The sequence below is a fragment of the Petaurus breviceps genome, unplaced genomic scaffold (genome assembly GCF_028583685.1).
Source record: "Petaurus breviceps papuanus isolate PSGF00001 unplaced genomic scaffold, PetGlider_PUasm1.0 128, whole genome shotgun sequence".
Taxonomy (NCBI): Eukaryota; Metazoa; Chordata; class Mammalia; order Diprotodontia; family Petauridae; genus Petaurus; species Petaurus breviceps.
Genome location: NW_027185664.1, coordinates 6,918,612 through 6,932,439, shown reverse-complemented (window position 1 = coordinate 6,932,439; position 13,828 = coordinate 6,918,612). Strand labels below are relative to the sequence as shown.

Sequence of the window (13,828 nt, the reverse complement as noted above, 5' to 3'; positions counted from 1 at the left end):
TTTGGAGGGCAATTGGGGTTAAATGACTTGCCCAATGTCACACGGCTAGTTTTTGTGTTAAGTGTCTGAGGCTGGATTTGAACTCAGATCCTCTTGACTCCAGGGTTGGTGCTCTATTCACTGCACTACCTAGCCACCCCTTGAAAGTTGATTTGTAAAGGGGAAAAGAATAAACAGTTTACTGTTTATAAAAATCTCCTTTTGAACATTCTGTATATTTATCTGTATGTATATGTGTAATTGAGATAACATAATATTACAGTTTATCGGAGAAATTGACATCATTAACACTTTTAAAATTTAATTTTAGACAATTCATGGACACAAGGGACCAATAACTGCTGTGGCATTTGCTCCTGATGGACGATATCTTGCCACCTACTCAAACTCCGACAGTCACATTTCCTTCTGGCAGGTAAGTGCATTTGCTACTGCTATAAATTGATTCTGTGATACAGTGTGTGTGTGTGTGTATGTGTGTGTATATATATACACACACATATATATATATATATATATATATAGTATGTATGAATTTTGAGCCTTTAGTACATGTAAGTTAGCTAATATTGAAACCACTTAGGAAATAATCAAGACTCTAATCAGCAACAAGATTATACTAAGGAGAGTTATTGGAGAGAAAAGCTAAAAAATTATTGTATTTTACACAGAGTATCCTAGTATTAATACTAACATGGTAGATTTATATTAGATCTAACATGCTATCTAAATATAAATAATGTATAATAAATTATAATACAAATATATATAAATAAAATAAAAATCTAATGTGGTAGATAAACCTTTTAAGTTTCTATGAAAATTATTTATTGTAAATGTCAGTCTTTGGTTGCCATTTAATTACCTAGTCTATTCTTTGATCAAGATGAACTTTTTCAATATTTTGCTTTTGATCTCTGAGGTATTTACAAATTTTAGTTCTCTGTCTCTATGCATCTTTACTTCTTTTTACTTAGTGAATCCTTCCCTTCCTTTTTTTTTTGCCTTCCCTTCCTTCACAGCCAATAATAATGGAACTATTGCCTTTCTCCTTTGTCATTGATAATTATTAACATTTAAGCATTAGCTGCTCCTCCCTTAGGTAGTTAAGACTTTTGTCATTCTTCTCCACATTTACTTTTTTTCTAGTATCCAAGGATACTTTATGAGATTCTATTTATTGCCTTAAAAGGTTAAAAAAAAGAGTTTAAACAAGGTCTGAACACAACTTGATGATGGCTTTAAAAAATCAATAGCTAATAAAATGTAAAACGGATACTATAAATTGCTTAATTAACAACATACTATTAAAGCATGACAACTTCCAAATCTGTCACAGACTTTTTTTTCATTCATCTAATTTAGTTTTCCAGTTTATTTTCTCATTATCTTGGCTTCCAGAATATACCTCTAATATCTTAATTAGCTTATATTAAATTCTTTTCCCTAAAGATATCACCTAGTCTGCATTTTTCCCAGTGTATAGCCACAGTTTTCTTATTTTATGCTACTTAGATCACACAGTAAGGTCATTAGCTGGCCCTAAATTAGACTCTTGCAAGAAGTATGTCTTTTAAAGAGTTTACTGACTGATGTTATTCCTATTTAATGCTTACCAAATTTTTGTTTACTTTACCAATTTGTGCTTTGTTCCTCTTCATCTTCTGTTCTCCTCTTGAAATGTTTGAAGAGGTTCAAACAAAACAACTCTAATGACATCTGTTTCCAACACAAGGCCCTCCCTTCATTTCTTTACAAAAATGATTAGTGTTTTCCCCCTTTTTTATATAACTGTAATAACTATATTAGAATAGCATTTCAAGGGGGGCGGCCAGGTAGCACAGCGCGTAAGAGCACCGACTCCAGTGTTGGGATGACCTGGCGATCGAATCCCGGGGCTCAGACACTTAGCACCCACCCAGAAACACCTGGCCGTGTAACCTTGAGCAAGTTACTTAACCCCAATTGCTTTAAAAAAAAAAAGAAAGAAAAAATAGCATTTCAAGATTTGTAGCACACTTTCCTCACAACTCTGAGATATATAATAAAGCATTACCATACCCATTTCATAGATGAGAAAACAGACACAGAGTGTCACCCTCACAAAGGTATTCAGTATCACAGGTAGGAGTCAAAGCCAAGTCTCCTGACTGTGGGTCCAGCTTATCTATAAAACAAGGATAATGATAGAATGTCCTTGACAGGCTCATGAAGACCCCTTGAGACCATGTGTGTGAGGCGTCCGTCCTACAGACCCCACATCATTCTGTAAACGCGGATTGTTGTCATTGCCATGTGACCTCACCTTACTCTTTATTCCTTTGGATTTATTCTCCTTTTCATCTGTTTCGGAACAGTACATAGATGATGAAATTATGGTTAGACCTAACATCCTGACACTGTGTTTTAAGGCACAGCTAAGTGGTACAGTAGATTAAACACGGGGCCTTCAAATCCAAAATCATACAATTTACTAACTTTATGACCCTGGGTAAGTTACTTAGCTTCTGTCTGCCTTCGTTTTCCTTGACTGCAAAAAGGAGATAATGATATCACCTACATCGTAGGGTTTTTGTGAGGCTCAAATGAGATACCTGTAAAGCACTTAGCACAGTGCCTGGCTCATAATTGGTATTTAAATGCTTCCCCCCTCAACCTAATATAAACTTGCATATGATGCCTCCTTTTTTCCACTCTTAGATATCAGGCATTAAAAGAAAACAGAAGCTGTTCTTTATTCCACGTCATATTTCCATGATGAATATTAAAATATTAATTTACCAAGGCCTACAAAGGGAGGTTTTAGGTCCCCAAAGCCTGAACCGTGAACAAAGCTTTTATATTCTCTTTTCACTCTATCCAAGCCTAGCTAGAGTTCTCTGATCTTCACCTGAGGATACTAAGAAAAAATTATGTATATTCTTTTTACAATTTACAAAACTCTTCCCAACAATCTCATGAAGCAAATAATGCAGGCACTATTATTCCTGTTTCACAGATAAGGCAACTAGGAGTCAGAGAAGCTCACTTTCCCAATATCCCTCAGCTGCTTAGCTTTGAAGTCAGGATTTAAACCAAAATACTCTGATTCCAAAGTCAAGTGCTCCTTCTGCTCTATCATACCAAGAGCTGTGTGTACATGATATTTAGGATGGTTCAGGCTGTAGCACCTTTCATCACAGGATCATAGACTTCAGATTGTAGGTGACTTTAGAGATCATCTGGTCTAATTTACCCCCCATCCCCACTCCTTTAACAGGTGAGGAAACCTAGATCCTAAAGAGTTATGATTAACCCAGTGTCATAGAGGTAGTAAGTAATAGAGTTTCACTTTAAATCCAATTCCTCACTCCAAATTCAGGGCTCTTTCTGATAAGGTACATTGCCTTTAGAATGTCCTGTCTGGCACTTCAATATACATGAACTTTCAGTAAATATTCAGAGAGGACATTTCTACCAACAACCAAATTACTTTGCCTTTACTAAATGTAATACTCCTTCCCCTGGACTGCACTGTATTTATTTTTCAAATGAGCATGCAGCCTCTTTCCTGTATGTTTACATTAGAACCAAATAGAAATTTCAGGTCTTTGCTTCAAAGGAAACAGAAGGAAATAATATTACTAAGAGTAATTTACATTTTACCAAGAAAATGCATTAAAACTACTGCCAGTGAGTAACTTGAAGATCTTTTATTTGAGATTCCTAAAAGCTGTGTGAAATCCTAGAAATCATTCTATATATGCCCTACTGATTTATTTAGATAGATATTTAGTTTTAATGATGTAGACATGTGGGTAAGAGAGAAGCATAGAGAGAGATGCAGAAGTATGCTAATATTGAAAATAACATTAAAACTTATTTCATATTTCTTCCTTTTTTATGTTATATTACTAAGATATGTCTCCATCAGTGAGCAGACAAGTGTAATGAAGGGAAACGAAATTGAAATTTGTCTATTTGGTTACTTGCTATTATAAGTCTGGCTAAGATTTAAAAAAGAAAAAAGTTGAAATCTAACCAAAATGGCATTTTTCATCATTTACACATTTCATTTTTTACTTTAGTAAGAATAAAATTTAATAGGTAATTTATGTTCCATTAACTTACCCAGTGTAGTGTACATGGGCATTGAAAAACTAAGATATGACCTTTCATTGTTTTCTGAGATCTCTAGAGTATAATTTGAAAATAGTAATTACTAACTTTTAGCCATCCACATAGTAAATCTCAGCTTTTTGAATGATCTTCAGAAATACAGCAATTCCTTTCTCTTAACCTGAGCAGAGCCTCAGGCCATTGACCTCAGGGTTGGGTAAGGAACTGAGGGTGAGAGTTTTTGTTTATGAGTTTGTTTGTGTTAGTATCTATGTGTTTCCAAAGCTGAGTGCTGGTGATGTTCAGATTAGCCATGATTTTATATTATCTGTTTCTTTTGTATTGTGTGTAGAATTTTCCATTGAAATCTCTCTTCAGCTTGCCATTTTAAATAAGCCTGGTTCACTAAGGGAAGTCCATTGGTCAAGAAATATCTTGGAATTTAATAATAACCTAATTGAAACCCTGGGTTCCTTGACAAAACTTTATCAATCCAAATATATCCCTTATTGAATTGATCCCAAATTTGAAAAGAGAAGTGAAATATTTTAGTCACTGTAGCATGAGTGTTCTCTAAGGCACTTTCTAGCTCTGGAATCCAATGAATTTCCATAGTTTTAGCTTATTTGAGTATATTGTTTTAATTGTGACTTGCAGAATTTCTTGCAGCACTGAAGAGTAGTCTTTGAAGGAATAAATCAAAACCATGTCATGAGTTGATGAGGCACACCCAGATATCCACACCAAGCATTCCCTTAATCTTTTACTTTCTGTGGCATCCCTAGAGAGAATTCCTCTCCTACCCCCCTCATTCTACCTTTTACCTTTAGCCATAACATCACCCTAGCCATCATGGACTTCCCTCACGATTAACCCTGGAGGTGAGCAGGGAAAAAAGAAGGAAGTACCAGAGCATTTGGCTAATGATGGGACTCATGAGCACAATATGAGTTTCATGTATTTATGTTTTCATAGAAAATCCATGAAAAAGGACAGTTTGTCTTAATCAACTAAAAATTATATGTTAAAAAATACAATATACTTTTTAATATATTGTATTTTTTAACATATAATTTTTTATCATCAGTTTTTTTTAATATCAGTTAATTTTTAGCCATTAATTTTCTGGGTCAGTTGGTCAGAGTCATGCTATAATGAGGATTGAGTTATTAAGTGTGGTTACTTCTTGTAACTATAAGGTCTTTGAAATATTATCCTTGTGTAAACTATTTGGGGATCTTCAGAAAGCATTGAGGGATTGATTTTTAAATTTCATAAAATCTTTGAAAATAATCTTAAAACATTGAGGGGATCAAGACTTTGACACTATTTGGTTTGAAATATGCTGCATGTCAGACTAACTTTAGCAGAAAGAGTTAACCATAACCATACATTTGGTTTTAAAATGTGACCTCATACACTAGTGATTTTGTTCACCTCTGTGTTGTATTCGGCACTATTATTAATGCAGGAAAATCAGTAACATTAGTCATCTTAAAAGGGTTATTACTCAAGATGATTTAAATTGTGAAAATGTCAGTGCTGCTTGCATGCTCCCTGCTAGAGATGCCGTGATTTACGTTCTCTGACACCATTCTGCTTCTGAGAAGGGCCAGAAAAAGTAATGGCTTATATTGTGTACTGATCAGAATTCAGAACATGGTATCAGCAATAACACATCTTAAATGTTCTAAGATTTGCCAAGGTTTTATGTGTCCAATTTTACATATGCAATTGGGTCATACAAATCCCAAGAACCTAATATATTGAGATGGAAATTTTACTGAAGAAAAGAACTAGAAATGAAAATATTATAAGGGGGAAAAACCCCATTTCTGAGACTTCCTTTCTGACTTTCAGGGTGTTTGGCATAGCATCCATAGTGTACACTGAACAAATTCCAAAGAAAAGCTTTTCAGGAAAGTGTTTCAAAGATTCAGTTAGCTAAATTACAATTGCTTAGATAACTGTACTCCAATATATTTTTGGAATTTAAGTTTTAAAATTCTTAATAATGTGTTCTAAGTATGTAATTCATAATTTCACATTTCCTTATTAATTTTCATGAATTGGTAAGAAAAGTAAAAAATTTGTTGTTGTTTTTTAATAAATATTCTGCCCAAACTTCATTTTTACTGCCTGGTAAAATGCATCCTAATAAGCTTTCAGGCCGTGTGTTTTCTTTATCTGACATGGAAATCATAGATGAGCTCTAGATAACAGTGCTGAAATGCTGATTAAAATCTCTCAGTTTAATTTGAGGGAGACAAGAGCCAAAGGACTGAATGAGACATAGAAGAGAAAGGCCTATGTTGTGGGGTCTGAATCAGCTTCTTACCACTCTGTTCTTCAATTTTACTGTTTCCTTGTTGCTGTAGATTGTAATTCACAAAACTATACTGAGGTTTTTTTTGTTTGATTGTTTTGCGTTTTTTTTTTCTTTTAGGAAATATAAGACCTCATTGTATTTCTTGTTTGTTGATTAAGAAATTAAAAAAAATTATTTTTAAAGGCAATTGAATCAGTAGAAAAACATTCTACCTTATTGGTTCTTTTACAGCAAGGTATCTCCCATCCATACATGGGATGTTAAAATAGGATTGTATTAGCTTTGATATCAAGCAAGAAGGTAAATATTTTCAAGCACATATATTATTTCCAAATGCAAGCCTTTCTTACATATGATATCAGCACCTATAGTTCAGGTGAGTTCCTAATCAAATATTAACAGAGAATTAGGGAATTCAACCCACAAATATCCAGTCAAAGGAAGTTTTCCTTTTCCCCCCAATTTTACAGAAACATGATGAGCACTATTTCAGATGTTGTATATGAAGTTCTTCAGGATTTAAGAAAGTAAACTACTTGAAGATGATGAACACCCATTTTGAGAAGTAGTTGAATGAATACTATTTAATACAGATTTTGACCTTACTAAAGAAAAATATTTTTAAAGGTACATAATGAAGCCGTTTCTTTCTTGTTCCAGATGAATACTTCATTGTTGGGAAGCATTGGCATGCTGAACTCAGCACCCCAGCTTCGTTGCATCAAAACTTACCAGGTGCCCCCTGTCCAGCCTGCATCCCCTGGATCACATAATGCACTCAGATTGGCCCGGCTGATCTGGACTTCGAATCGCAATGTTATTCTTATGGCCCATGATGGAAAGGAACATCGATTTATGGTCTAGAATTAATGTCTCTATTATTATAATTTTTGTTTTTAAAATTCTCTGTAAGCCTATGTTTCTCCATCCTTACTTATACTGGATTTACCCACATCAGTGCCTACCTATGGAAGTCATCCAGTTGGATCAGCCAGATAGCAACACTTGAGCATGGTTCTTTCTGTAAAGGCAGAATCCCCTTCATACCAACTATGGGTTCAGAGGCACATACATGCCAACTCAGTAGTATGTGGTTATTTGGGCACCAGATGGTTTTTCCCTGCCATGAGTGGGAGGGAAAAGAAGGCAGTTGTTGGAAAGGTTGTTGTTGCTTGGTGCAGCAGAAGCTGGAAAATCAATAAACACTGTGATTGCACTCCCTGGCTAGATCAGCATTTTCAGGAATGTAAGCCCAAGTTCTGACATACAGTAGAATCTAGTAGCTTTGGTATTGGATGTTGAGGTAATATGGCAGTCCTAATTATCAACATAATTTTCCTTTGTGTTTCTTAATACATACTATTACTTACCAAAAAGTTTCTCCATTTACATGTACTTTCTTTAGGTGATCACCGGGTGATTACTCGGTCCAGTGTTATCAGTTATATTCCTTTTTAAGGATCTAACTGGTTTGAGAGAAGTGAGAAAATATATGAAAAAATTTTTAAAACAAAATAGCCTCTTTAAGGTACGTACCCTTCTGTAATGATCAAGTGATGGCTTAATTCATTCAGTAGTTTAGGTCTTTTTAAAATCCATCGCTTCTTGTGATCCAAACAAAAGAAGTATCCAGTCCACAAAATAATACCTTCAGTTTTACACAATTAAAAAACAAAATCTAAGAAGATTATTCTTCTCTGTGTATATATACTGGAGATATTTTTTTTTTCTGAGAAAGAGCTTATTCCCCCCAGAAATGTTTAAAATCTATGAATCAAAACATAGGAAACTATATTTGTGGCATGTCAGTTATCATGCTAATAATTATAATGTTGAATTCAGTCTTCAAAAACCATTGATTGAGTAAGGGAGGAGGTTTTGTTTGTTTTGCAAAAGCTCTGCCAAAATGAAAATATCCTAGGTGATTAGCGAATACAGCACAAAATCCTGAAAAACACAGGAAAGGTGAATGATTTATATTTCCGTAAATTTGCTTGAACAAAAATCCAAAGAAGAATTTTTTTTCTTCTTCAATGTAAACTTCAAGTGTTAATTTTTTTCTGCTACATATCAGTTTGTCCAATTATGCTAGTTCATGCTCACAGTAATGACAGAAATCCTTAAAATAATATTTTGTATAAATCATTCCTGACAAACATTGACATCTGTATAGTTTTGTTGGTTTAAGGATTTGTGGGGTAAGGGGATGGTGGCCATTTTGTCTGAAAACTCACAAAAAGAAAATGTTCTGTAAGTAAATGATTAGAGAAAAAAGAAAATATGGAACTCACAGAGAAACCAAGTCTTAATAAAGGAAGGAAGCAAATGATTGCTTCTAAATTTAAAAAGCATTGATTTTTCACGGAAAGAGTTTATGTAATATACGAGGAAGTAGGATCACAGTCTAGCAGCAACACATCGTTGTTTGAGTTTTTCAAGAACAGAAAAAGAAATTAGCACCGTTAGGAATGTTTCTCTCATATTGTTGTAAAGTGTAGTATTTCTAACCGTGGCAAAGCTGTAGTTTGCCCTGGTGGTCAAATTATGTCATATGAATGTTTTTTAAAGTGAATTTATGCCACATGCATGAATAGTGTATTTATAAAGACTATATATGTAGTTTCCAAGGACGAAGTAAAGAACTCTACAGCATAATCTTTGATGAATATGCTGTAGTTCTCGATTTAGTTAGAGACCTATGAAGAAAAACTAAAAGGCGCACTCTATTTGTTTTCCAGTAGGCTATCTGAGCCGTGAACACCAAGTCATGTTCTTAGAAGGAGCATGTCCACGTTTATTTTCTGAATCTAAAAGAGAATTAATTTGTTCTAGTGTACAAAAATATTTGGGGATGATATTGTAAAAGTGTACCTTAAAAAGAGTAAACTGCCTGTGTTCCTTTTAAACAAACCATTCAAATACTTCCCAAGAAGGAACAGGACAAGACAACGGCCTCCTTTCATCTCTTCCAAATGCAGTTGTGACATAGAGAAAATGTTAAATAAATTGTGAAAGCTACATGAGTCAAAATGCAGCATCTTTCCATCTCTCACAGTCTCTGTCCAAACAGACCATCAGAGCTAAGGGTTAGGAGCAGGTTCTGTTACCAAGCCCTGGAGTGGAGTGATGTTAGCTGTTAGACATATCCAACTACTAAACTAAAATTGGCCTATTAACTAAACACAGACCTCTTCACCACTTTGTCATCCATAGTCCCAAACTTCATTCCAGCCTAGATCTCTCAGCACCGTGGTAAACTTTGTATTGTCACTCCAGTAGAAGCATTTAGTGTTTTATTGATTTGTTAGTACTGTATTTGGACTTGTCCTTGTAAATGTAGAGACATCTGTGGCTTCATTGGCAGTTTACAAGCAAAAGATGACATGATGGGACACCTGTATGAACATGTTGTGATGATTGAAGTCACAAATGAACAGAAAAGTCTGCCGGATTCCACTTAATAGATGCTCCGTGTACTAAATGTCCCTGTGTACATACGCGTGTGAAATAAAACCGGGTTGTGCTGAAAAACATCTTCCCTGTACTTTATTTAGGGATAAAGTGTTGTATTCACTTTTCTCGCACCTTTTCAAATGACATTTTATTGCTGATTTTATTACCTTTTTTTCTTTGCTTTTCACCACCAAAGTAAAACCTATAATTTACTCAAATAGTTATTTACTTCCTGAAAATCTAGAAAATTGTGTTCAAGAAAAGCAAGACTTTGTCCAAAAATTACCTTAAAGAGCAAATTCCCTCCCCAGATGCTGTTAGAAGTGTGATAGGATGAGGTGAAGAAAGACTGCCCGGGCCAAAACCCAGTGCCCTCGGTGGCCTGGGCAGAGCAGTGGTGCTCATTACCAGTGTGTCCCCCTACACAGGCTCCTAAGTATCCTGTTAATAGCACCAAAATTCTACATTGTTAGATGTAGTAACATGAGCTGATCCCCTTTGGGAGTGAGCTAAGATCATTAAATTCATTTCATTTAATACTCAGTTTGGACTTGAATTCGAATCCCTAAGGTAAAGGAGCATAATTGGTTTTCAGCAAGAGCAAGAATAACAAAATAGGTCATTATTGCTTCCAGAGGTTTATAGTACAAGCAGTAAATGTAATCCTTTTCTTTTAATTTTCAGCTAAGATGATAGGACATTTTGAATTGGGTCAATCATTATGTAACAATATAATTTTCTGTGACAATTAGATAAGCAGAAAAGGAGCTGATCACAACAGCTTTGACTTTTCAAATGCCTAGAGTGTCGGGACCATGAATTGTTTTAGCATACAATGATGATTTAAATGCTTTTGTATGGATAAAGTAGGCACAATAATGGCCCTGTATGATTGGTGATCACATAATCTGATCAAATGTAGAAAGGGCATGACATTAATAGGAAGGTAAAGCCAAGCAGTGCTAGATGAACTTTCACCTTTCACCTCTTCAGCTGATGGACAGAACTGAGTGTTGAAAAATCAATATTTGGGAGCCAGGAGGGAAATATTTCCAAGCTCTAACTAGAGAATGTATTTTGACAAGGCCAAGATAATCCAAGCTGCACAGGAGAAAGAGAAAAGAAGACTCATTTTTAAAGCTTGACACTTCAAGGTGTTTTTGTACAATGGTTTAGAGAGCGTCAATACATACAAATACCAAAGGTCAAAAAGAAAAGCCAGAAGAACTTCAAAAATTAGATGCTCAGTTCTTTTAGCTGTTTACAGACCCTGGAATGGCTTTGGCTTGGAATTGCCCTTAAAATGAACTGAGCACCCAATTTTACATGCTTTTCAGATCTTAGCTCTTCCCCTCCTCCATCTCTCTCCATCAAATCTCAAATATAGTAGATGCCAGTTTTTGTTAGTCATTTCACTTTGTAAAGAAATCCCTATGAATGGGGGCTGCCTACAAGTCTGACCAATGAAGCTTGTGATGTGTTTACTGTGGCAAAATTTTTTATATTAAATTATTAACGTATTTTGGGCTCACATTTTACAATTTGTTCAATTTTGAATTTGCTTTTATAGTTAACCTTTTCAAGCTACTCAAGATCTCCCCAAGTTCTGTATCACAGTAATTTTTTTTGAGGGGGAAGGCAGGGCAATTGGGGTTAAATGACTTGCCCAAGGTCACACAGCTACTGTTAAATGTCTGAGGCCGGATTTGAATTCAGGTCCTCCTGACTCCAGGGCTGGTTCTCTATTCACTGTGCTACCTAGCCTCCCCCACAATACCTTTTAAATAAAAGTTATTGTATCTTTAGAAAGGTGAACAATTTGTTCCATTCTCAACATCAGGTCTGTTCATTCCATAGACACGTCAAATGATTTGAGATCCTTTTCATTTTTCCTTACATGTAAAGTGTGTCAAAGGGCATCTAACACCTTCCTGCCATATTCTCAAGGCTCCAGACCCCCTGATTATTTCTCATAATCAACACCTTCTTTGTTTCTGTTCTAGAACATATATTAATAATATTATTCAAATAATAATATTAAAAATCTCCTTTTTTGTTTATCTACTTTCTTCTAAAAGTCCCAGACTTGTTACAGCTACTTACTAACCTTCACAGTGTTCTGAGGAGATTGGTATTGGGTTTCAGGTTTTTCAGAAAAGCCTGAAAAGAATAACCTGCCAGGATACACAATGAAATAGCAAATTCAGTACTAGACTCCAACTGCTACAGATCCTGCAGCCACTCCATAACTTACGGCTTTGATGCCTCATTTTCTTTGAGATAAACAATTACTAACTAAATTAATTTTTTTTTTCTCCATGCACTAACTCATTTATTCTCAAAGCACTTTACAAGTCATCTTATTGAAAGAAGACCTCTAACATGGAGGGTCTTATATTTTGTAATTGGTCAATCGAACATTTATTAAAGAAATTATGTAACAGTAAGTGTGCAAAGAGCTGAGGATACATAGTAGACACAGAAAAGGTATTGTTAGTTAAAGGGAGAGGCCTCCTTAAGAAACTGGCACCTGACTTGAGGCTTAAAGGAAACCAGAAACTCTAAGAAGGGGAGTTTAGGAGGGAGAGCATTCCAGGCAAGAGTGGGGAGATAGAAGGGGGAATATTATGTGCAGAAAACCAGCCGGTAAGCCAGTAGGACTGGACCATAGAGAGTTTGGGGAGGGGGAGGAGGGGCGGCAGAATCTAATGTATTAAAAGACTAGAGAGATAGGAAAGGCCCAGGTTGTACAAAGCTTTAAATATGAAAGGAATGTATATTTGATCCTACTAGTAATAGGGAGCTTTGGCAGTTTACTGAGTAAAGCTGTCCTATGCTTCAGAAAAATCACTAGCAATTGTACGGTTCAGAATAAGCAGAGACTTGAGGCATTGAGTCCATTTGGAAGGCTATTGCGATCAATCGGGTGAGAGGTTATGAGGGCTTGAGTGGGGTGGTAGCTGTGTGAGTGGAGAGAAGGGAATTAAGTGAGATGTAAAGAAGTAAAAAGATTGGGCAATTATTTGATATGTGGGGTGAATGAGAGCAAGGAGTTACAAAAGGCACTGAGAGTGAGAACCTGGGTGAGGAGAAGAATGGTGGTGCCCTAAGTAGTCATTGAGAGGTGGAAAGAGGGATGAGCTTGTGGGAAAAGATAGAGAGTGTCTGCTGGATATTTAGCTCCAGATGTCCAATAGGCCGTTAGTGATGTGGGACTGGGGAGAGACTAGGGCTGAATCTACAGACCTGAGAACCATCAGCATAGAAAAGATATTTGATCCCAGTAGGAGATAATGAGATGATCATCTAGCAAATGAATGAACGAAGAACTTATTCGGTGTTTATGCAAAAAGAAGTGTAAGGTAGCCCCTATTCTTAATGCTACAGGGAGAGACAACACACACAGAAGCTTTCAGGTATAAGTCAGATGGAAAGATTCCATAGTCCTTAGGGTGCACAGAAAAGCAGATATTAATGCCTCTTCTTTAATTTCAATTACACTAATAAAGTCATTTAAATTTATAAATGCTGCATACCCATGGATTGCTTCCTAGAATGATAACTGTAGACACTGAGCTCAAAGCACTGATATTCCAAGGCTTCTTGGCTCTTGGGTCCAGGGCTCTGGACATCAAGGTCTAAAGCAAGATGGTGGGAAGATGATGGTGGGGAAGATGATGGTGGGAAGATGATGGTGGAGAAGATGATGGTGGGAAGATGATGGTGACAGTTTGCTCTCTCTGGTGCTCACTACCCCTTGTCTCCCCCTCAGTGTGTCTTGCTGCTTCATCTAGGCTAACGTCTGCCTTGGGTGTTGGTTGGTAGCTGGTGGAGGTGGATCACTAAAGATCATTAAATTCATTTCATTTAATACTCAGTTTGGACTTGAATTTGAATCTCTAAGGTTTTGAGCAAGAATAACAATATAGGTCATTAGTGCTCCATAGG

At 35.9% G+C, this 13,828-nt stretch overlaps 1 protein-coding gene across 3 annotated transcripts in view; it reads left to right on the top strand.

Annotated features, from left to right (window-relative positions):
• The window catches only part of LOC138171962 (WD repeat-containing protein 7), a 492,039-nt gene extending 482,594 nt beyond the window's left edge, over positions 1-9,445 (top strand). For all 3 annotated transcript variants that reach the window (XM_069101570.1, XM_069101552.1, XM_069101560.1), the window contains 2 exons: positions 311-415; positions 7,088-9,445. In XM_069101570.1, the coding sequence (XP_068957671.1) occupies positions 311-415; positions 7,088-7,291 (309 nt within the window). In that variant the 3' untranslated portion in view covers positions 7,292-9,445. The remainder of the gene's footprint in view (positions 1-310; positions 416-7,087) is intronic.
• The last annotated feature ends 4,383 nt before the right edge of the window (positions 9,446-13,828 follow it).